Genomic DNA, 25,444 nt, shown 5'->3' with positions numbered 1-25,444 from the left:
AATCAGACATCTCCTAACAAGCAGAAGTCCAGGACCAGACGGCTTTACTGGTGAATCCTACCAAACATTTAAAGGAGAATTGGTAGCAATCTTTTTCAAACCCTTCTGAAAAACAGAAAAGGAGGGAACACTTCCAAATTCATTTAATGAAGCCAGAATTACCCTGATACCAAAACTAGACAAAGACACCACAAGAAAAGAAAATTACAGGTCAATATCCCTCATATTAAAAAAATTGAAATAAGAAAAAAAAATGTCCCTGATAAACATAGATGCAAATATCCTCAACAAAACATTGGCAAGCCAAATTCAACAATGTATTGAAAGGACCATGAGCATGATCGAGTGGGATTTATTCCAAGAATGCAAGGATGGTTCATAATCTGCAGATCAATTTGATACCCCTTATTAACAAAATTTCCACTGCTGGCTATTAGCTGTATTTTTGAATTAGTTTTTTAGAGGTTGATCTAGAGTTTACAATCACATCTTTAAATTATACTCTATCTTCAAGTACTATTATACCACGTCATAAAAGTATACATAAAGAGTATAGTTACATTTCTCACATTCATTATTTGTGCTGCTATTGTCATGCATTTCACTGCTACATGTGTTATTAACCTCATAATACACCGTTATTATTTTTGCTTTAAACAGATACCTTTTAAAGAAATTATAATTTGTTTATGAGAATTACTTTATTTACCATATTTATTATTTCTGGGATCGTCATTCCTTTGTATAAATCCAACTTTCCATCTTGTATCATTTTCCTTCAGCCTGGAGAACTTCAACATTTCTTTTATTATATACAATATTTTCGTGACCATCTGTCTCAGATTTGTCTGAAAATATCTCTATCTTATCTTGATTTTTGAAGAGTATTTTTGTTGCATAAAGAATCAGATTTTTTTTTTCCTTTCAGATTTAAAAGTGTTCTATGTTCTGACTTGCCTCGATTCTAATGAGAAAGCTGCTGTCACTTTAATCTTTGCTTCTCTGTACATAATGTATGTTTTTGTCCCTCTTACTGCTTTTCAATTTTCTCTTTATCAGCAGCGTTTTTCAGCAATATGATTATAATGTGCCTTGATGTGCTCCCCTTCTTATACTGATCCTACTTGGGGTTAGTCGAGATTCTTGAATCTTGGGATGGGGGCACAGTTAAAAATAGCATAAAACAGTGCTACATCTGTATTCCATATGATCAAGAAGCTAGAAAAAGACTGGATATGCTAAGTAAAGACATGGAAGATATTAAAAAAAAACCCCACAAATCAAACTCTAGAAGTGAAAACTATAATGTCTTAGATGAAAAATATGCTATGTAGAAATAAGAGCATATTAGATACTGCAGAAGAATGATGAGCGAATTTGAAGATAAAGCAACTGGAAACCATCCCAAATGAAACCCAGAGAGAAGAGGGGAAATTTACCTTTAACTTCTGAGAAGAAAAAGGTGAATTTATTGAATAGAAATGAGATGAGCTCCAACGTGATAAAAGATGTGAGGGAGGTGGGAAAGATTCTAAAGTGGGAGTGGAATAGGGGTTTAGCAAAAGGGATAGATATAAAGATTGTAAAGAGCATACAAGACCAATCTGAGTTTGTATAACATGGTTTTTGTTATGAATCCATTTTCCCATCAGCCACACTAGAAACACCGGAATGATTTTTGCCATGTTTCTTTTCTCTATTCTCCAAGCTGTGCTAAATTAGTCTCCATGAATGACTTTCCTGGCTTCTCTAGCATTCATCTTTCTTTTCACTGACACCCTAGTTCTGGCTCTTTTTTCTGTTTGTCTAGACATCAGTATGGTCTTCTAATTAATCTGCCATCTATTCTGAATTGTGTTGCCAAATTTGTTTTCCTAAGGCACCACTTTGATCATGTAACTTTTTTTTTTTTGCCTCTAAAATCTTCAAAGGCCCTACTGTCTTTTGAATAAAATTTGTGCTGTGTTTCACTTGCAATTCAAAGTCCTGCCTGTTTTTCCAGTTTTTTCAAAGTCTTATGATATATCTGTACTAAACTTTCTGTATTTCCAACAAACTTTCATTTTATTGCCTGTTACTTACTCATTAATGTAAACACTTACTGAGCACTTACAATGTGGCATTAGTCTAAATGCCAGGGATAAAGTCACTTTCTTTCGATCTAGTTTCATAGAAATCTGATCACCTTCATATGAATCCTTATCACGAAGTTTCTGAACTTCCAAAGTTGCAGATCAGACCTCAGATACAGGTACAACCACAATGGTATAGTCACTTAGGAAATTTTACCTGAAATAGCCAGCTGGCCTCTATGTTCAGAACATTATGGAATGAATTATTTGCATGGGGTTCAGGAGAGAACACTGAGAACAGACCGCAGGAAAATGTGTGAGAATCATATTGAAGTGAGTGAAAAAGGTCTTATTTGTCCTGTAGAGAAGAATTTCCCTATGCCTAGGAGAGAATAAGTGATTTGTACTACAAGAATGTTACGTTAAAACTTCCCTGTGCTTTGGTGGAGTGGTTTTGTATGTAGAACATGCATTTCATCCCTTTGACAAATATTTTATAGTATCTACCAGTAAGCCCTGTGCTAGATATATAGGTCAGTTTGAGACTGATCTCCTGAAAAAGCCTTGAGTCAGAGAAACGAAGCTATGAACATTTAGTAGTATTGTTTACAGTATTTATGTTTTTCCATGAATAAAATCAGTGCCTTTTTGGCAGCAAAGTGAATTACTAAGGTGAAGGGTAAGAGTTGAAATAGTAAGTAGGAGTGGATTATTGGCCAATAGTAGTCTATCATAGGAATACTGAGTAAGCATGTTGCTGTGTATTTTCAATGGGAAAAGTCACCTCAGATTTTAGGTTTCTATTAAGATGGCCCAGACTCGCATATATCCAGAAGGAACCCTAATTCAAAAAGACACCTGCACCCCAGTGTTCATAGCAGCACTATTTACAATAGCCAAGACATGGAAACAGCCTAAATGTTCATCGACAGATGACTAGATAAAGAAGTTGTGGTATATTTATACAATGGAATACTATACAGCCATAAAAATGACAACATAATGCTATTTGCAGTAACATGGATGTACCTGGAGAATGTCAGTCTAAATGAAGTAAGCCAGAAAAAGAAAGAAAAACACTGTATGATATCACTCATATGAGGAATCTGAAGGAAAAAAAAAAAGAAGACAAATGAACTTAAATATAAAACAGAAACAAACTCACAGACATAGGATACAAACTTGTGCTTGCCGGGGGGAGGTGGGTGGGAAGGGACAGACTGGGAGTTTGAGACTGGTAGAAACTGACAGGTATATATAGAATAGATAAACAAGTTTATACTGTATAGCACAGGGAAATATATTCAAGATCTTGTAGTAGCTCACAGGGAAAAAGAATATGAAAATGAATATATGTATATTCATATATGACTGAAAAATTGTGCTGTATGCCAGAAATTGATATATCATTGTAAACTGACTATAACTCAAAAAAAAAAAAAAAAAAGATGGCCCAGACTCACTCATGAGAAAAGGAATGTGGATTTGTTTAGATATTTAAGCATTCTCAAAGGCCCCTTCTAACTCTTAATAGTATAGAAGTTTATTGTAAAAACTTAATTTTTTATATTTTCCTCTCTTAAAAGGCTAACTTTCCCGGACATTTCATGTCAAGTTTGTCAATATACAGATTAAAATTCAGAGACAGACTTAACCATGAAATTAATGAAAGAAACATAAATTTTTGCGATCCTGACTTGCACTGACCCCTTTTAAATAAAAAAATAAGTATTTATTTTTATACCTAGTTTCAATCTTTAATTCCATATTCCTTCTCAGAAAGAGAGCCCAAGAATTGTGTAAGCTTTAGATCACATAAAACCTAGAAATGCCTCTGATAGAAACCTTAGAATTATTGCAGTATTCTTATTCACCTCATTTTACTTAATTCTAAGAATTATTATTTCATCTTTCAAAATTCTCTTGGATTTTCTTTCTTCTCAATTTCTGCTGATACTACTTATTTAGTTCGGGGCTTTCTCACCTGAAAACTGTATCATGATGATAGCCTGACACTCGGTTTTCCTGACTGCAATCTCTCCCCCAAATGAATCTATCCTATGTAAAGCTGCCAGACTAATTAAAAAAAAAAAAAAAAAAGAAAAGAAATACTGCTTATTTTGTAAAATTCCCATCCAAGCTCAAGGTATTTTGTTGTCTTTCCACTATCACTGATCTTCTAAACTTGGGATGCTTAAATGCCCAGGCAACAGTGGCAGTGAATATCAGAGGGTACTTGAAGACATAAGAGAAATAGGACACCTTTTCTAGAGTATCATTTTTTTACTTGATGGTAAGTAATTTAAAAGATTACTTCCCCCTGCTTCTTCTCTTTATTTATTTCAAACTGTTATGGAGTTGAATGCAAAAAAGAAAAAATAGTTTTGAGCTCAGATGCAGAGAATTAGATTCATTATTTATTCTTGGCTCATGACATTTTCACCATTGATTCATTCAAGCTCCTCAACCATTAGTTCATCTCATTTAAAATGATACAACAAATACCCATGAAGTCACCACCAACATGAAAACTAGAACATGAATTTACACTTGGAATCACCTCTTTGACACTCCATTGCATCACCCAGCCTCTTCCTATTCAAGGTAACACTACCTAAATAATAATTGTCTTGCTTTTCCTTTTAATATCACAGATAATTATATTACTAACTAATGTTAGGGGTGCTTAGAAGTTGTTAACTTTATAAAAAGTCTACTGCATGCTTTAGGTAATTCTTACAGACTCTTTTTACTCAATATTATATTGCTAGGATTAATCCATATTATGGCTATAGCTGTGGCAAATTCATTTGGAGTGCAATATAAATATATCCTAATTTAATTTACTATTGTTCTACCTGCAGATGCATTTGGATTGTGTTCAGATTTTAGTATTAAGGAGAATGCTCATATGAATAATCATGTATATGTCTTGGTACTTGTTCAAATTTCTTTTGAGTGTATACCTAAGAGCAAAATAGTAGGTCCAAAGGTATGCAAATGTTTATCTTTACAGGGTAATGACAAACTTTCGAAGGGGGCTGTACCAATTTACACACCCATCAAAAATGATTAAGAGATGCTGCTGATCTGTATCTTCTAGATATGGTCCAACATAAATTTTTTTTTAAATTATGGTAACATATGCACAATATCAAGCCTACCATTTTAACAGCATCTGAGGGTACAGTTCAGTGGTATTAAGTACATTCATATTGTGCAACAATCACCCACCACATCCAATTCGAGAACTTCCCAAACTGAAACGCTGTATCCATTAAGCAATAACTCTCCATTCTCTCCTCTACCCAGTTCTTAGTATCCACCGTTATGCTTTCTGTTTCTATAGATTTGACTACTCTAAGTACCTCATATAGTGGAATTAATTACACAGTATTCATCCTGTTGTGACTGGATTATTTCACTTAGCATAATGTTTTCAAGGCTCATCCATGTTGTAGTATGTGTTAGAATTTCCTTCTTTTTAAGGCTAAATTATATATATTATATATATGTTATACATATATATGTATATACACATTTTGGTTATCCACTCATCCATCTATGGACCCTTGGGTTGCTACCACCTTTTCACTAATGTGAATAATGCTGTTAGAACATACAGATATCTGTTCAAGTCCCCACTTCCAATTCTTTTGGGTCTATTCCCAGAAGTGAAATTGCTGGATCATATGGTAATTCTATGTTTAATTTTTTTGAAATCCACCATACTATGTTCCACAGTGGTTGCAACATTTTACATTCCCCCCAGCCATGCACAAGGGTTCCAAGATTTCTCCACACTTTTGCCAACATGTTATTTTCTGGTTTTGTTTTTTGGTTTTGGGCCTTTTTTTTTTTTCTTCTGATAATTGCCATTCTACTGGGTGTGAAGTGGTGTCATGTAGCTTTGATTTGCATTTCCCTAATGATTAGTGATATTGAGCACCCATTCATGTGCTTATTGGCCATTTGTATATCTTCTTTGGAGAAATGTCTATTCAAGTCCTTTGCCCATTTTTGAATTGAGTTTTTTTAGGCTGGTGTTGTTGAGTTGTAAAAGTTCTTTATATATTCAGGATTTTAATCCCCTGTCAGATATACGATTTGCAAATATTTTCTCTGATTTCATTAGTTGTCTTTCCACTCTGTTTATTGTGTCCTTTCATGCCCAAACCTTTAATTCTGATGAGGTCCAATTTATCTATTTTTGTTGTTGTTGCCCATGCTTCAGTGTCATATCTAATCGATCATTACCAAATCCAATGTCATTCAGCTTTCCTTTATGTTTTGTTGCACAAAAATCTTTCACCTCCTTAAATAAGTTTATTTCTAAGCATTTTGTTTTTGAAGCTGTTGTAAATGGAATTGTTTTCTTAATATCCTTTTTGTAATTGTTCATTGTTACAGAAACATAACTGATTTTTGCGTGTTGATTTTGTATTCTGCAACTCTGCTGAATTTGTTTATTAGTTCTAATAGTTGTTTTTCTGTGTGTGTTGGACTCTTTAGGGTTGTCTACATATAAGATCATGTCATCTGCAAACAAAGATTAATTTTAAATTTTTCCTTTCCAATTTGATGGCCCAACTTTTTGCAAACTGAATGTAGTCACCCTAAGTTGCAGCTTCCCTTGCCACTAATGAGGTTGAATATCTTTTGATATGGAAGCATTAATATGAGGTCCTTAATGTGAAATTCACATATAACGTTAGGATAAATATAAAGTTCCAAACTTCAGGCTCTATCTCCAGATCTTAGGCTCTTATTCTCTCCCTTCTGCTCCTAAGGAGTACTGTAGTAGAAAATTTTTGAGGACTAACTGGCTACAACACCAAGCATAATACTTTTTATCAGTCTCTCAAATGTTCAACATAAATAATTCTTAACATTTATTGGTTTATAAACTTCTTAGAGAATTTGATGAAAGTTATAAATCTTTGATTTAAAAAAATGCACATATGAAATGCACATTGTAGTGTACAGTATCAGGAGATTTGTGCATCTCCTCAAGTATATCCACTGCCTTCAAGTCCTTCCTCTTCCAAATTCTCCGTATCTAATCATCTCTGTATTTGAGAAAGATCACTATTGGCTACATGAAAAGAATGGCCTGGAAGGGGGCAGAGTTGTGTGTATAACTGGAGACTAAAGAGTTAGAAGGCTGTATTACAGAGGGAGGCAATGATGGCTTAAAATAAAGTGTAGTAAAGAAGATTGAAAGACATGGAAAAAAGAGATAAGAAGGAGGAAGACTTTATCAAACTTGATGATTAGACATGTAGGATAAAGAAGAGGGAGTTATTAAGGATAGTTTCTGTATTTCTGGCTTGAAAAACCAGGTAGATGATGGTGCTACTTATCAAGAGAATAAGGGAGGAATACAGAATTGGAGTTTGGGTGAGAGAATTGGCTAGGTTCTATTTGGGATATCCAGACGGAAATGCCCAGTTGGCAGTTAGATACTAGGTCTGAAAATCAGAAAAGAAACTAGGCTATAGATATTATTTTATCAATCATCAACAGATAGATGGTAACTGAGGGTACTGAAGAAAGCAAGGTCACAGGGAAAACGAATAGAATGAGAAAAAAATTCATCCAAGGATTATGTGCTAGGTGGTTTAATAAGAACCAATAATAATAATAGTTAACATTTATTGTGACCTTTTTATGTACTAAAAATTAGTACAACTGAAAGCTTAGAGACATGATACCCACCTGGTAGCATGTAGTAAAGATAGTAGTAAAGTAAAGATATCATTGAACTTGCCTCCAGCATTGTAAGGGGCTTAGGGCCATGATATTGTTGCCCTAGAGAAGGAAATGTTATCCTACCAGTCTACAGTTCTGTAGTAAACATTAACATAGGAGTAACTGAAATGCTTTTTATTACTGTATCTCCCTGATTGTAAGACTCCATCCCCCCCCAACATTTTAATACCTCTGAATGGGATGCATCTTACACTCAATGATGTGTCATGGTTTAACTAGTTTTTTCTTAGTAGTATATAAAATAATAGTGCATCTTACAATCAATAGTAGCAGGCTGGATTTAATGAACTGTGCCGCGAACAGCTTTAAATGTTTTATAACATACTCTTTCTAACTTAACCTTCATAACAATTTTATGAAGCTGGTGGTGGTGTCACCATTTTATAAAAAAGGCTCAAAGCTGTTAAGCGATATGCTCAAGGACTGCTCAGTTTGCTCAATTAAATGGCAAAGTGAGAACTGAAAACCAGGTCTGACTTCAAAGGTCATGCTCTGTTGCACCTCAACATTATTCATGGGTGATACAAAGTTGAATAAAAACCACCCTATCTGAACTTCTACTCAAATCAAGGTCTAGTTCAATGTGATGAAGTTCTCCCAACTCCTCCAGAAAGACCCAGTCTTGCCTTTGTCTGTGCTCCCATAACATTTTATGAATACCTCTATTATATCTTATTATAATCTATAGCTTCCAAAGAAGTCAGGAATAGTATCTTCATCACCTGCTCTGAAGCTTACAGTGCCCACCACTGTTTCTGACACATATTAGAAGCTCAATTAGAAGCTCTCCTTTTAACAGAAGCTCTGTTAAAAGGAGAGAGGGTCACTGCCACTAAGACTCAAGAGAAGACAAGAAATGCACATATAACTAATAAAGGCCAAAAATAGTGTTATGAGAAAACTATAAATAATCTATGTTGGAGTTTAGGAGAAAAGAACCAACGATAGAAAGTACATGTCAAGGCGAGACAGTTCAGCCAGCTTCCAGATTTACATACACACACAGACATAATCAGTCTGGGAAAGCTGAAGAGGCTGAAATCAAGCTGCTGAGACAACTTCTTTAACCTATATAGTATTTTAAAATTTTAATGAGTTACCAGCATTTATAAACTGAACTTCAGAAATATCACAGAAAGTCAGGATTTCTGGATTTTCTTGAAAAGTGGGAAGATATTGGAAACTGGATGCTCATTCCCCGAGGGAAATTGGTTGGATGTGTGTTATCACTTGCTCCTTTCACACAAAGTTAGTGCTCCCTTATTCCTCATAGTACCTCCCATCATTTTCTTATGCCCAGCCTGTGTAAGATTATTTGTATCTGACCACGGTATGCATTTGAGTTTAGGGCCCCTTCTCCAGACACACCACTCACTGTTCAATTACAGAACAGGTATTTAAAGCACCCGTGATTTGCCTTTCACTTGTTTAGAAAGACCGTTGCTTTCTCCAAAAGCACTGACTGCTTGAAGTCACTGCTTCAATTCCTTTCACAAGCTTTCTCTGACCACCCCCTCAACTGGGTCATTGCAGCATTCTGGTCGTACCTCTATTAAAACCCTAATCACACCGCATGTACAAGTCTCCCTCCTGTGCTAGGACGTGAGTTACTGGAAGCCAGCGGCCCACGACTCACTGATGTTCGCGTCCCCAGTCCCAGATCCGTGGCCTGGCATCGAAAGAGGCGTTCAGCAAGTATTTGCGGAAGTCAGTCTCCCCACTTTACGCAAACCTAGGCTAAACTATCTACTCGGCCATAGAGGTGGGCCTGAGGCAGAAGTGTGGACGAGTCCAAACAAGTGGATCCTGGCCGAAAAGAAGTCGCGCAGCCGCACCTCCGGGCGCAATCACTTCCCAAAACGAAGTCAACGTCGCCGATACTCGGTCTCAGCTGCTCCAGTTCCAACTCTCGCGAGATTCGGCCTGAGCGCCAGCCCATCAGCCCCGGAGACTTGCGGCTCGATTTCCGCAGGATTCTCGGGGCCAGACGGCGCGCCGGGACGATCACTTCCGGCGCTGCGCCCAGGAAGCGGAAGTGCGGCTTCCAGTCTGTCAGAGTCGGTGTGTTGCTTGGTGGTCGTGAAATCTAGGAAAGTTGTTTTCGCTTCACTTTTCCTGGCTCTCGAGCGCTTCCGCCCTGGCGGGTGGGAGTGCAGAGACCGAAGCGCGAGATGAGCACCATGTTCGCGGACACGCTGCTTATCGTTTTTATCTCCGTGTGCACGGCTCTGCTTGCCGAGGGTGAGAGCGGCTGCTTTTCTGACGTTTGATCAGTCCCCGAGGGGAACGCTCCTAGGCCCGGGGTCCCTCGCGCCACCACGGGAGAGGTCGCGAGCCTTGCTTCCTTTGTTAAGGGTGGGGGCAGGGGTTTATTCTACTCCTGGGTCGGGAGAGATCGTGTGGAATCGATTGCCGAGGTTTCTTTGGTCTAGGGTAGATTTCACTTGCGTGTTTGGAGACACCTTCGTATCATGTCACAGTTTTGGTTGAAGAGTCAGTTGTTTTCACATTTGAAAAAAGTTAGCTACCGATAGATGTACAGGAAAAAGTTGAAATCCATTCTTATCCAATGGTGACCACTAATAAAGGCTGTTGTGACCGTTTCAGACATTTCCCTATTAGCATGCTGCTTTCAATGTTTCAGGTATAACCTGGGTCCTGGTTTACAGGACAGACAAGTACAAGAGACTGAAGGCAGAAGTGGAAAAACAGAGTAAAAAATGTGAGTACGGCAACATCCTTTAGAAATAGTTTCAACACATCAAGCTCACTGAGTTCACAGTAGATATTTTAGGAACACCAACTGATGTAAAAACTTTATAGGAATACAAAGATGAATCCGACTTGAAGTCTATTTAGAAATGTAAGACTTTTATGCAAAATGTATAATACAAACTACCGGGCTGTAAGGGACAGGAGCAGTAATTGTTATGTGGTGTGGTGGTTCTAAAGAAGAGTTCCCATGCAGTTGTGAGGGGCCATGGAAGCCTTTGTGATGCAGATAGCCTTGAGTCCTTCAGGGATAGTTAGAACTTGGATAAGGAGTGAGATGGAAGGAATTCAAGGCAAAGGAAATAGCTTATGTGCAAAAATAGGGAAATTATAATGAGTAAGCTGTGTTTGGAGAACAACAGACCATTAGGATTGGTATCAACGTAAGTAGTGTCTTCTGGGATAAGCCAGCTTTCAGTTGGGTGAGGTGGCTGGAGTATTTGAGGACAAGGTTAAGTATGAGTCGAGTCTGTTGTCCTTGAAATAAAACAAATTCTACAGGATACAGCTGAGGAGGCTGCTAGAGATATAATGTGAATGGTTCCTTATCGGTTTGATTTTTCAGCCTTCTCTGCTTCATAAAGATGAAATCTAGCTTTTGCATCTTCAAATTCCTCTGACTTTTTGTGTTCTATCACTTTTCTTTATGTCTTTGTAAGAGTTTGAAGTTTTCTTTCTTACAATATCCCATTTAATCCACATAGCAACCATTTGTAGTCAGTTGTATAAATATTGTTTTCTCTTTATAAAAAGGGAGAGTGAGGCTCAAAAAGGTTAAATAACATATTAATGTCACAGAGCAAAGAATTACAAACTAAGCTCAGGCCTTTTAAATTACAATTTACTGTTCCTTTACTTATTCAGTGTTGATGATGCACCTGAACATATTTAAAACCAAGCCCATTATCTCTATTTTCATAAATGTGATCCCTTTCCAGGTTTCTCTGTTTGGTGAATGGGACTTCCTTGTTTCCAGTGGTGCATGCCAGCAATCTTGCTATGCTTTATTCATTTGGCTTCCAGGATGCCACACTCTCTTGATTTTGCTCTCATCTTGCTGGTCATTCTTTTGCAATTTACTTGTTGGTTCCTATTTGTGACCTTGTGTTATTGAGGATGACCCCAAATTTGTTTTTTTCCTCTCTACTCACTCCTTTGGTGAACTCATTTATGTGCTCTATTTGCCAGTGACCTGCAAACTTACATCCTTAGCCCTCTCTCCTTAATGCAAGGTTCATATATCCAAATATCAATTTGTTAATTCCACTGGAATGTCTCATGTACATCTCAAACCCAACCTGTCCAAATAGAATATTAGATCCTCACTTCCACTCCTCCTTTATTTGTAGCCTTCACAATCTTGGCCAGTGATAATTCTATCTTAAGTATTGTTCAGAGCATAATCCTTGTGTTACCTTGGACTCTTCTCTCACAGCCCACATCCAGTACTGATGGGCTACCTTCAGAAAAATCCAGAATCTGACCTCTTTACATCACTTCCACTGATAACTACCATAGTCCTTGCCACCATCATCCTTTGCATGAATTACTGTAATAGCCTCCAACAAGTGTTTGGGTTTCTCTGTAGTCTGTTCTCAAGATAGCAGCCAGATTAATCCTTTTAAAAGTGCATCAGAAAAAAAAGTGTGTCAGATCATTTCCTTCCTCATAACCCTGTGATCGTGTCCCATTTTCACTCAGAGGAAAAGCCGAAGTTTTTCCAGTGGCTACAGAGCTTTCCCTGTTACGGCTTCGATATTCTTTCCCCCTCTCACTCTGCTCCACCCTCACTGACCTGCTTACTGTTCCTCACTACACATCAGCCTCACTCCTTTGCTGGGACCTTTCTAATGGCTGTTCCCTCTACCTAGAATGTTCTTCTCTATGGTAAATGCTTGGCTGACCCTCATATCTTCTTCAAATCTTTGTTCAGAGCTCACCTCAGTTTATCTTAACTTGAGTACCCTGTTTAAAACTGCAGTCTGCCCACCTCCTCTACCTCTGTGCCTCATCTGTCTTGTCTTGTTCTGTGTTTTTGGTTTTTTTTTTCCTATTCACCTGTTAGAATAAATGCTTCATTAGGACAGAATTTTTTTTTTTTATCGTCGTCATTCACTGGTGTATCCCACACACCTAGAACAGTGACTAGCACGTGATAAATGTCTAATAAATATTTGTTGATTTGAATACTTTCTTCTCTCGCCCTGTATGTGCAGTCCACTGTCAAGCTCTGATACTGTTGTTCTCCTGAAGAGTTTTCAGTCTTTATACATCTCTTCACTTCTGCCATCACCACCTAGTCTAAACTCCTATCACATTTCATTTGATCTATAATAGCATCCTCACTGGTCTATGTGCAGCCCCTCAAATTTATTCTCTACAGTTACACCTGGGGTAATTTTTCAAAACACAGATCTGATTGTGTTACTTGCCCTTCTTAAAAACATGCAATTTCTTCCCATTGCTTTGGGTCCAGCATGGTCTGGTGCCTCCCTCCCTGCCCCTCTGATTACATCGATGTCATGTTTTTCCCTGCTCTCTCTTCTCTAGCCGCTCGGGCTTTTTTTCCAACCTCTGGACTAATCTTGCTTTTTCCTACTTTGGGGCTGAGTTTTTGTATCTGCTTTTGCTCTACCTGGAATAATTTTCCCTTCTTATTTTGTCCAGTAAACTCCTCCTCATTCTTCAGATCTCACAGCCTTATTTAGTCTCACCAACAGGGTGAGATCTCCTATCATGGGCATTAATTTATCCATATACTTCCCCTTAGAGAATTTGTCTTAATTGCAGTTTTATCTGTATATGATTATTATTATTCAAATAATGTCCTTTTCCCAACTAAACTATAATTTCTAGGAGGGCAAAGGCCATTGTATCTCTAGCACTTAACACACTGCCTGGCTAAGATTCAATACTTGAGAAAAGTGTGTTGAATAGATGGAAGAATAAGTTATCTCTATAGCATCACATATATATTCTTTGTGAGGATTGTTCTATGATCATAAACTATTTAGCCAGCACACAGTGGCAGCCTTATCCACATTTCTTCATGTCACATGTATCGTGGAGTAGTCTTCTGAAATACACAACACATTTAGCTTCAAGTTTGGATGAATATTCTCATACCTTAAATTCTTAAGTGAATATGAATCTCCTCTATAGATTTTGGGCTTCTTTAGTGTCCATAAGTAATTGCCTTGTTTCTAGTTATCTATATTATAGAAATAAATTAAGTCTCCTTCACTTGACACCTAAATTCAAAGTAATATAGTTGCTAGGCAAAGCTTCCCTAATGTAATTTTTAATATAATTGCCTGATGTGCTTGCTTTGAATGTAAGTATGAGGTAGGCTGATGATGATTGGAATGTCTCATGGCATTTCTTATGGTCTCAGGTCCTCCACTTTAGGTAGTCTATCAAAACTCAGTGAGCATGTGTTCTTTTCATTTATGTAATCAGTTGATGCATATGATTGCTTGCTCTATGTAGAGTTTACCATGATGAGTGCAGTACAGAATGGAGGGGCATAGATATAAATACCTGTCTTCTAGATATCTGTAATTAAATGGATAGCTGTTATATTTAGCATGGGGGATATTTAACAGGAAGAAATAAGGTAAATTCCCTCTCTGAACAGGTGTCTAGTTTGTGTGTGTGTGTGTGTGTGTGTATGTGTATATATATATGAACAGATGTCTTAATTGCAAACACATAACCCCTTCTGACATTCTCTGTTCAAAATTTGGTCAGGATCTAGGCAAGAGAAATTTGTAGGGTTTTGAGGAATGTAAAGAAATACAAATAGATTTGAATCAGAATTAGATGTAGATTTCTTTTCTTGTGCAGACCTGGTCCTAGGCATTATTTGAAGAATACTGGTATTATTATTTATTTATTTATGGGCGTTTTTTGGGAGGGAGGGAGGTAATTAGGTTTATTTATTTTTAATGAAAGTAGTAGGAATTGAAGCCAGGACCTCGTGCATGCTAAGCATGCGCTCTACCACTGAGCTATACCATCTCCCTCCAATGCTGGTATTATTTAAAAAGTTGTCCTACTGTAGTGGGACCTTGACTTAAGATGCTTTCTCGAAGGTATCAAGTTGTTTGATTCAGGTGGTCTGTAGACTTACGAGTGTGCTGTAAGTATCAGTAAGTCTTCTTTCATTGTGTTACTTTTGTAACTTAGACTAGTGAAAGAGCACTTCAGTAAATGAGAAAGATTAAAGTCCTGTATGTAATTGGATTCTTATAATTTGAGAGCATTTATTAAGTGCAAATTATTATGAAGTATGAAATGTTTCTTTTGTTTACAGTGAAATGGGATAAAACTTCTAGAGTGAATTATAAACTGTTTGACAGCTATGGAATTCAGAATGCAGCAATACCAGGTCATGGGCAAAAATACGTTTTAGAGTAGACATCTTTTATTTTTGTCAATTCTAACATCTCCACCTCTTCTTATGGGGTGAGATTATGGTGAATAAATATTAGGAAAAAGAGTTTCTTTGCAACCTTATGAGGTTGAAAAAAATTAGATTAATTTATATTATCCCTGGAAAAGATTGATCTAGTCTCAATCCAGTGTGCTAGAAGACCAGGTTAATGTTCATAGTATCATCTTATGTTTCTGTTTTCTGGCTTTCTGGCTTTTTTTTTTTTTTTTTTTTTTTTGCCCTTTTTTTTTTATGCAGTTATGGTTAAATGCCAAGTAGTTGTGTTATAGTCCTTCTGGGGTGGGAAAGAAATATTTTTTGTTTCTTTGGTTAATAATAATGATAAAGAAAAAAATTAATAATGATAAAGAGTAAAGCATCAACTTTTCTGTCCATTCTGTCTTCTGAAATGTTATTTCTATAACATCTTGTAGAGTTTGACTTAATTTCCTTTTATGATCTCATACTAGTAGTTCATTCTAAATTTCTCTCTTTCTCCCCCTGTGTATATTTTATCTTTTTATCTACCTGGAACAGTACTTGGTACTTAAACACCCAATGTATATATTCATGTTTTATTTTAGTGAGAACTTTACCATTTCATTTGTAACAGTGAGATTAAATAGAACTTTCCATCTCTTTGATAAAGGACTAACACCAATTAAGCTTTTAGAATTCAGGCAGCATACTTCATGTGCTAAGGGAAAGATTCCTACCTGCCAGTTCTCTCTAATGCAACTTCTAGAAATAATACGTGTACTGTACTACTGGCGAGTAAAGGAAGTGTCCTAAGATAATATTAGAGCAGGTAACATAAATGAAAGTAATTTTTGATGTATTTATTGCTTGTCCATTCATAGGTGAATAAAGATAGTAAATATAAAATGAAACATGTTGCGCTATTTGGCTTCAAAAGCTTACTGTTACCTTATCATCATATTAATTCAAAAGCATCAGAAAAAGCTGGTTGTAGCTTTTTTGGCTCCCCAGGTCTTCCTACTCTGCATGTGGCTGTCGTGCCAGCTTTCTATATTATAATTGTTATTTGATTATCTGCCCTCACTAGATTTCTTTTTAGAGGGCAAGGATTGTGTTTATCTTTTTATCTACCCAGAACCGTGCCAGTTACTTTGGCAGCCAATAACTGAATGAATTCTCACCTTCTTTAGTGAGTGTGAGAATGGAACTACAGTTAATTCATCTGAGAGAACAGAATTCTGAAATTGTGCTTAGACTCTCCCTGAGGCAATCACCCTCAGGTAACAGTCTGAAAATCATCTCAGTTTTTATTATGACTTTGTGTTGACAAAATGGGTATTTGATTAATGATGCCTATGATATTACTGTTTTACATTTAGAATATTGTGTCTCCCTTTACTGTCAGCAGGTGTGGGAACAAGACCAGTGAACTTAACCACCCCCATGATCAAAGCCAGTGTGTAACTTTCTTATGTTTCTTTTGTTGGTTTAGCTGTGATAAAGCATCCTTTGTTTCTCTAGTGTAAGGCATAATTAATTTTAACTGTGTTCCTATGTTGTTTACAGTGGAAAAGAAGAAGGAAACAATAACAGAGTCAGCTGGGCGACAGCAAAAGAAGAAAATAGGTAAGATGAGTTACTGGTATACACAAAATTCAGGTTTTCTTGGGGAAAAATGAGTTCTTAGATGATGAAAACACAGTAAAGTTTTTAATAGTGCTGACTTGTGTTTGTATGGTTTATGGCTTACAGAGCACTTGCACACGTCATCTTACTCTCTCTTCACCGTTTTGTAGGACAAGTTCAAGCAGTTGTTCCTTTTGCCCTTAGCTTTGAAATTCCAGTTTTAGTAGAATGATGTTGACAGTCATGGCTTTTGAACTTGGCTGAGAGTTTTTGGCATAGTTTGTAAAGCGCATTGTTCTTCTTATCTGAGATGATTATTTCCAGTTAAGTCTGAGTTACTTGTGTTTATTGTTGCCATGGCTTCCTTACTGAGAACTGACTGGTGATGGAAATCCACTAGGGCGTAGGAAATTTTCTGCCGAGTAATTTTACCTGGTGTGAATGTCATTGTTTTTTTCGGTGTGATTTAGAATTTAATTACAGATTGTAATTCTGTTCCAAAAAGACAATTTATAAATGACTGGAATATGATTTGCATTTATACCTTATGATGCTTTCTGATTCTGAAATCAGGAAAAAATTTGTAAAACTGTGTATTTGGTTCAGCAACTAGGTGACTGCTGTTAAATCCCAGGAGAGACTCTACCAGGCTGGACTGTAGCAGTGTCCTGTTCTGGTTAAAGCTTTTCAATATAGTGTAGCAGTATCATGTTTTCTAAATGGCCCACTTATTTAGTTCCATGGCAAGATGCTACTATGCATCTAATCTGTGTGTTAGTCATTGCGGTAGGCACTGGAGAAACAAAGTAGAAGAAAATTCTGTCTTTTAAGAGAAGGAAACCAGATCAGTGCAGTGCGGTAAATACTTTTGTAGAGATACATTCTGAGTTTATAAAAGTAAAGAGAAAGAATAGTCAAACCAACCTTGGGGTCAGATTTTTCTTTAAGAGAGCGCTTTAGCTGAACCTTGGGGCTTTAGTGTGAATTAGCTAAATAAAAATGTAAATAAATAAAATTCTGGTCGGTATTTATTGAGTACTTATCGCCTGCAACACACAGGTTAACACTTTACAAATTTTTTAATTCTCTTAATTGTATGTGGTCGTGACTGGTGTTACCTCATTTTCAGAGATGAGAAAGTTGAGGTTTAAGTTAAATAACTTGCTCTGGGTCATTCAGTGTCATGAATGATTTCAGAATTGTATGTCCAGTGGTATAATGGAATTAAGTCAGTGGTAAAGAGGGGATTTGAACCTGCTCATTTATAGCTTTTGAATCCACATTTTTAAGGCTTGTATATTTTAGGCAAAGGCTAGGCATATATAAAAGCAGAGGAGGATCAAATAGCAAGGTGTGTGTCTGAAACTATAGTTTAACAAATGAAAGAAAATATGTGTAAAGTACAGGCAGACAAGGCTAGAGAAGTAAGTAGGGCCTAGTTCATAAAGGTCCTTATTAAATAAACCAAGGTAAGGAGATTAACTTGTATCCAGAAGGCTTCCCATTACCATTAAGGGATTTAGACAGAGGTTTGAAGTCAGATTTTGAGGAGGACAACTCTGGCAGTAGTTTGGAGGATAAATCAGAGTGGGGATCATTTTGGAGGTAGGGAAATTATGAGGCTTTTTAAGTATCCCAGACATAAAAATGGCAAGAACCTGAATTTAGGTGGTGCCAGTGGGAATGGAGAGGTGTTACAGATTCAGTGGATACAGAGGGGGTAGATGTAACAGGACTTGATGTTTTAGATGTAGGGTATGGAGAGAGGCATGGGTCTGGCAAGAAGCCCAGATTTCTCATTAGGAGAGGGAGTATTGGAGGAGTAACAGATTGGGCTGGGGAAGAAAAGAGAGGATGATTTCAGGTTTGAGCATGTTGGATTTGTAGTGCCTGGATGACATAGTGTGGAAAGTTTTTGTTGGATGTATGGTTTGGGGCTGGCAGAGAGATAAAGGCTCCGAATAGATTTTAGAGTCATATGCTTATAAATAGTAATTGAGTCTACGAGGTAAATGAGATCACGCAGGGAGACGATATAGAGTAAGACAAGTAAAGGGCTGAGTTGGAGAGTCTTGAGGAAACATAGAAATTTAAAGGGTCCCAGAAGAAGTGGAGCTCTGCAAATACATTGCCAGAGAAGTTGGAAAGGAATTGTGTTACAGAAGTTGAGGGGAGACTCTCAGGGGGCAGGAAAGGTTGGAAGGTGTGTGTTAAGTATCTCAAAGGCAAAACGAAGATAACTGGTGATTTAGCAAGAAGGCTTTCAGTAGCATAATGGGGGACAGAAGCCAGATTGTATAGATTAGGAAGATAATACTTGGTGAGGAAGTGAAGACATGGAACATGGACAGATCTTTCAAGTGGCTTTGCTGTAAAGGATAGGGAAGATATAAACATGGGGGAGACATTACCCTCTGCCCTTAAGTTGACAACACAAAGTATCTAAACTCAAATTATCTTAACATGGATTGCAACCTTAAATTGTGTGCTCAGCAGAATGTCATCAGAAGGTAAAGAAATGATATTTATGAAGAGTTGCTTATCAAAATCTTATCAGGAAAAAGCAATCTTAACAGGCGTTACAAGACATAATATTTATTAGGAGTTGTTTGAAGGACAAACATCCTACCTATCCTATAGATTTAGAAATTTTACTCTTAAATTAAGCCAGACTATCAGAAATCTGTAAACCTAAACTTGTGTTAAGTTGGATTTCATAAAATTGCTTCTACTCTATTTTTGCCTTGACATTTGCACTGTCAGGCCTGTCATGAAAAGCTCAGCCAGATACAACTTATTGTAGTACTACTATGGAATGCTTTTGAGAACATTACCAACAACATCAGACAATACTCCTTTGATGAGAAATTATGGAAACTTTCTAGAGTTTTCAGCCTCGAGAAAAGCAGTGATTCTCATAAATAATTGATTTTTTTTTTATCTTGTTGACACTGTGTCTGAAATGATGGTTCCCCTCTCCCTGCCTCCCGCTTTGCACTGGCCGCTGTCAGATTTGCTGTTCATCACCAACAACTTTATAAGACCAATTAAATGTATTTCTGTAGATTGGCCTTATCTACAGTTTTGTTACTATGCAACCTTACTTTCCCTTTGCTCAGATTCTCCACTTGGGCTTCGTCACACCTAACTTTGGCTTGTGTCCTGTGGTCCTTTCTTCATCCGTATTACTCATGATGTGCTCTCTGGGCCGCCGATGTCAGTATTGCTTGAGATGCTTGTCACAAGTGAAGGGTTCTGAGTTTTACTCCCAGACTTTACGGAATCAGAATCTCTGGGCGTGGGATCCCGCTGCCTACTTTTTAAATAAGCTGCCTAGGTAATTCTTAAATAAACTAAAATTTGAGAGGCAGTGCTACATTATAATTTGTCTGTTTCTGCTCCCACAGTTAAATGACTTGCTTTCCCAAGGTTTCCTGGTCTAAATTCCTGAAAGAAGGAATTCCAGTGAGCTCAGCTCATCTTTTCACACCACAGGTCATGGGAAAGCCTATGGATTGTCTACCTTTTGGGATAGTAGTGGCAGGGCAGGGGGTGTTAGGAATTTTCGTAAGGTTGAACCTCAGCAAGGACCATGGTGAGAGGCAGATATCCCCAGGAAGTGGCCAGGGAAGGGAGGGCAGGCTTTCTGAAGCTTCACTGAATGGGTGTGTATCTCCTTTCTTAGTGACTTGGAAAGATGGGAGGACATTTTTGAAATTTAATTTATTTGGGGCCCTGGATTTATATATTCATTCTAGGCCTTTTGTCTATGCTATTTGGATTTTCCATAAAAGAAGACTGTAACAGTCATTTCATTTAAATTTTACTTCTCCCAAACTACATTAAATTTTGAAGGCATGTTATTAATAATTAGTCTTCCATTCAAGACAACTCAGAATATAGAACTGCCATGGAATACCTAATTCTTTTAATCTATAGAGAAACATCTGCTAATTTGATCATCTCTTCCTTGTTTGAAAATGTTCTCCATCTCCCAGACCACTGGTTGGATCAGACTACCCAGTTGCCCCCTGAGTACTTTGATTTATATTCTTTGACAGAAAGAACAATGGTTATTGACTAAAGTAAATGATGACATGTTCCTTTCTTAGTTAAATTATATTATTTTGTTGTACAAAGCCTAATGCTGTCAAATAAAAATGTGTAATAGATTGGTTTGGGGTTTGTTCACTGTGGTCAGAATGGATGTCATCATTGCTACTAGTTTATTCCAATAGCTACAAGAAAATGTAGCCTCTTTTTAATTGAGTATTCCCTTTTAGAATTTTAATTTTTCCCTTTGTCATCTGAGATAGTATATCATTCTAGAATATAAATGTGTCTTCTTCATACTTCCAGTTTCTTCTCTCTGTGAAATTTCCTCAAATTTCATAGAGGTTGTATTCCAAAAGTTCAGTAGTAAGAGAGTGCATAGAATTCCTTCCACATGGAGGGACTAAGTTATGGTTCTCCTCTGTATTAAATCCTGAGGTTCTGGATGGTGTATAGAAAAAAATAGTTCACCCAGGACAAGTGAACACTGAATGATGTATGCTGTTTATTTCCAGCACTAGGCACCTTTAAATTCTAAATCTTCAAGGAAGGTGTAGAAGGTTTTAGACACACATTTTCACCCTCCTGAGTCAAAGTAACAGTTGAAAGATGGATTGGGAAGCACGGGCATCTTGGGAATCTTGAGCTTCTAGATGTTGAGCTGTCTCTTAGGAGGTGCTGAGTGAACCTTAGGAGAGAAGTTCACTAGCTATACTTGTAAGTAACACACTACCAAGATGGAAGTAACATTAGACTGAGACAATGAATTCCTTACCTTTTTGGAACCAAGAGACAACTTTTTGAGAAGATTTATACTAGTTAACCACTAACAGTTAACGGCTAACAGAGCGATAGAGAGAGCCAGCCACTTATACTTATTTCAATGAATTCAACTATTTGGGGTACTGGAAGTTAAGCATTTCAAGCAGTGGAATAGCTAGCATTTATTGCATCATCTCGGTCAAAACTATTCTTCTAATTACATGAAGCATTATGCTCAAATATTCAGTTCTTGCTAATAAACAGTGTAAGTCATCATTTCAAAATAAATGGTTGGCACTTATTTCAGCTATTAATGTAGCTTTCCCAGAAATTATTCACCTGGGGAAACAAAGTTTCTTGTTAAGGGAAAATCAGCTTCTTTAAAAAAAAGATACTTTTTCAATGCAGTTTATTAGAAATTGGATTATTCTCATATAACCATGTATTACATGGTGGTTGTATTGACAGATCAGTCTTCATAAGCTTATTTAACCCATAATGTAACATAAAAACTTTATATTTAGGGACAATGGTTGGTATTGTGTTTTGTTTTGGGTTTTTTTTTTTTTGGTATTGCTGGTGATTAAAAGCAAAATAGGATATGAAATGACATTTAAAAATTAATTTAAATCATTGAGGCTTAAAGGAAAGTAGATTTGATTGGAATATGAGAGAGAGAAACTCTAAGAGGATGTTTTAAATATTTTTAAGAACTCAAACGTTTCATTTCTCATTGTGTCTAACAGGATATCCTTGCAAAACTTGAACCTTATATTTTAAAATAATGATAATGAATAATTAAGACAAATCTTTGTCTAGCAGTTATTAGAGTCAGGGTTTGGTAGTCATAATGGAAGAGAGATAAAAAATTTAATAATTTTCTAAGACCTAAAAAAAAAAAAAAGGAAGGTAAAAAACATGAGTAGCGAGAGTGAGCAAATAGGAGCATCTGAGATGTAGTTAACTAAGCTAGGAAGGAAGAAAAATGAAAATGGAAAAACTTTAGATTATGTATTTCTTCTAGCAATTATTTAAAGGCATCATTCATTTGGGGGGAGGAAGGGAGCATATAAAGCTAACTGTGGCTTTATGGAGACCTTTACAAGTTTATTGTTCATAACTTGGGGAGTACCTGAAATTGCTTCCCTATTGGTAACACTTCCATTAGATTAGATTTGCTCTTTCCCAAATGGCCATTTTTGGATTTCTGAAGACCCTTACATTGTCTAGGGCTTTTAATATTAAGTTCTTTATAGTGTTTATGCCAGTTGAGGCATCTCAGCATTTCTTACCAATTAAAAAGATCAGGTTCATTTCAGACAAAACTTTGCTTGTGTCGTTGACCCTTGAACAACTTTGGGGTTAATCTGTGTATAATTTACAGTCAACCGTCATATCCGGTGTTCCTCTGCATCCCTGGATTCAGCCAATCACAGACTGTGTAGTTCTGTAGTACTGCTTTTGAAAAATATCTACATGTGAGTGGACCCGTGCAGTTCAAGCTTATGTTGTTCAAGGATCAAGTGTATAATATTTCCCTGTTAAATATACCTGTCTAGTTTGTTATTCCTTTATTCTATTCTACTTTTTGCTCCCCTCCTCCTTTTTTTTACAGAGGGTTTTTTTTTTTTTAAACCAACTTTACCTTTTTATATAATAACTTTTTTGTTCTATTTTACTGGAAATGGTCCCTATTGAAAAGTGAAATCACTGTGAGCATATAACGTACACTTTTCAGGTCACCTCAGACACAGTCACCTGTTATTCATCCATGAGTAAAATACCTGTGCTAAGAATTAGTCTTCACTTCTGCTGTACCGTCTACCTAGATCTTGTGTAGCTGATGGTGCTGTGCTGTGAGTCTATGAGAGCAAGTCAGGAGTGAAGGCAAACATCTGAGAAACTTGCCTGTGTTTCTTTCACCCCCTCCAAAGCCAAGTAAACATTAACTTATTTCTGGATTACTTGAAACCAGCGAAACCTACTTTTATATACGATAGGCATTTAATAGCAATGTGAATTGAAAAATCCTTAAAAACCATATACAGTAGTGTTGGAATGTGTTGTAAACCTGTACTGCTCTATTCCGGCTAAGCCATGCATACATAGTCTACCTGGATGCTACTTACGGTTACAGTTTCTGTTTGGGTATTAAACTTTGTTTTTTTTGTTGTTGTTGTTAGCCACTATATATAAAAATAGATAAAAAACAGGTTTCTTCTATATAGCACAGGGAACTATATTCAATATCTTGTAATAGCCTTTGATGAAGAAGAATATGAAAATGAATATATGCATGTGTATGCATGACCTGGACATTGTGCTCCACCCCAGAAATTGACACATTGTAACTGAACTTCAATAAATAAATAAATCTTTCCAAAGGTGGGGGGAGTAGAATAGAATTTCAGAAAAACTATGTCACTTTAGTTTACTTTCAGCCTTTTTGGGCTTTATGTGCCTATTCAGGCCACCAGCTTTATCGTGAAGGACTGCTGTCCCTGGAAAGGGACTTTTGGTGTACTATTATCTTCAGATCAGCTTTTATTATATTGCCGATTCATTCATGAAGCAATATTGAGCATATACCTCAGTAGTGAGCAACTAACTTCATGCCAGTTACTGAGGATACAAAGATGAAGAAGGCAAAATAGAGGACTTCTAAGCCAGTGTCTAAGACTGCATTGTCCAATACAGCAGCCTCTAGCTACGTTTGACTGTTTTAAAATTTAAATTAAAATTAAATGAAGTCAAAAATTTAGTTCCTCAGTCATCCTGGTCACATTTCATTGCTCAGTATCTATATGTAGCTAGTGGTTACTGTATTGACGGCATAGTTATAGATATTTTCGTAATCGTAGAAAGTTCTTTAGAACAGTATTGCCAAAGGAATCAAGATTTTCAAAAGGAAGTGACACAAAAGCTGAGGCTTAAAAGTTGAGTACAGGCTAGCCAGGAAAGGGCCAGATAGGGGTGGGATAAAACATTCTAGGTAGAAGTAGGGTAACCACCCATCCCAGTTGGTCTAGGACCGAGGAGTTTCTTGGGATGTGAGATTTTCAGAGCTAAAACTGGAACAGTCTGGGGAAGACTGAGACAGTTGGTCACCCAAGGTAGAAGAGACTTTGTGAATAAAAACACTGACTCAAGAGAAAAGCATCCTGGATAGAGGAACTTGAAGTTGTTTGGTGTTGTAAGAACATAAAATTTCATGAGAGTGGTTGGAAATGTGGTTGCAGAAGTAAGCAGAGGCCAGATACAGGACTTGTAAGTGATACCGGAACATGATCTTGTAAGGATGAAAAAGCGTGGAAGGATTTTAAGCTGAGGAGCATCCTGATTTTGTTCAGTTTTGCCTTGTTGGTACATCTGACAGGCATTTATGTGAAAGATGGATTTGAGAGAACAGGTTTGCAGGTAGTGAGACCTGTTAGGAGACTTGAAATAATATAGGTAAGTGATGTTAGAAATCCTAACTGAGGAAGTGGTAGTAAGGAGGAGAGGAGGTTGATTTCACAAGTGTTTATGAGGTATAATTAATAAGACTTGGTGTTTGGATGAGACATTAGGGAGTCAAGGATGTGCCAAGGTCTCTAACAGATGCTTTTCTGTACCTTTTCTTTTGATGTCTCAGTGGTAGTCCTTTAACCCAGAACTTCTAGTTTTATGTCTGTTTACCTTCTAGTTATCTCTTACCCTAATCCTCAAACTCCCATTTTGTTCATTTTCTTCCATATATCTTCACCATCCCCACTCTCTCCTGCCTGTATTCTTTCCTCCCAGGGAGAACACACTGGACAGGAACATTCAGGACAAGGGGTCGTATATTCATCCCACCATGTACTGTTTGGAAACTGCAGTCCAGTCCGCAGTTCCTGTGGGTCTGTGCTTGTTCCTCCCTTTCCTTTACCTGCCTGAATTTGTCAGCCCTCACACCAGTTTAATGTATTCCAGTGGGATATTTTTTTGATTT

The 25,444-nt window shown here is 37.0% G+C and overlaps 1 protein-coding gene across 2 annotated transcripts in view; it reads left to right on the top strand.

Moving 5' to 3' along the window:
• The first annotated feature begins 9,812 nt into the window (after window positions 1-9,812).
• TMCO1 (transmembrane and coiled-coil domains 1) overlaps window positions 9,813-25,444 on the top strand; it is a 40,851-nt gene continuing 25,219 nt past the window's right edge. Inside the window, exons 1-3 of one of the 2 annotated variants that reach the window (XM_045515852.2) lie at window positions 9,813-10,085; window positions 10,489-10,566; window positions 16,597-16,656. In XM_045515852.2, the coding sequence (XP_045371808.1) occupies window positions 10,016-10,085; window positions 10,489-10,566; window positions 16,597-16,656 (208 nt within the window). In that variant the 5' untranslated portion in view covers window positions 9,813-10,015. The remainder of the gene's footprint in view (window positions 10,086-10,488; window positions 10,567-16,596; window positions 16,657-25,444) is intronic. The other variant, XM_010953799.3, reaches the window with a different exon arrangement.

This window comes from Camelus bactrianus, chromosome 21, assembly GCF_048773025.1.
Source record: "Camelus bactrianus isolate YW-2024 breed Bactrian camel chromosome 21, ASM4877302v1, whole genome shotgun sequence".
NCBI lineage: Eukaryota > Metazoa > Chordata > Mammalia > Artiodactyla > Camelidae > Camelus > Camelus bactrianus.
This window is presented reverse-complemented; position numbering and strand designations above follow the sequence as displayed.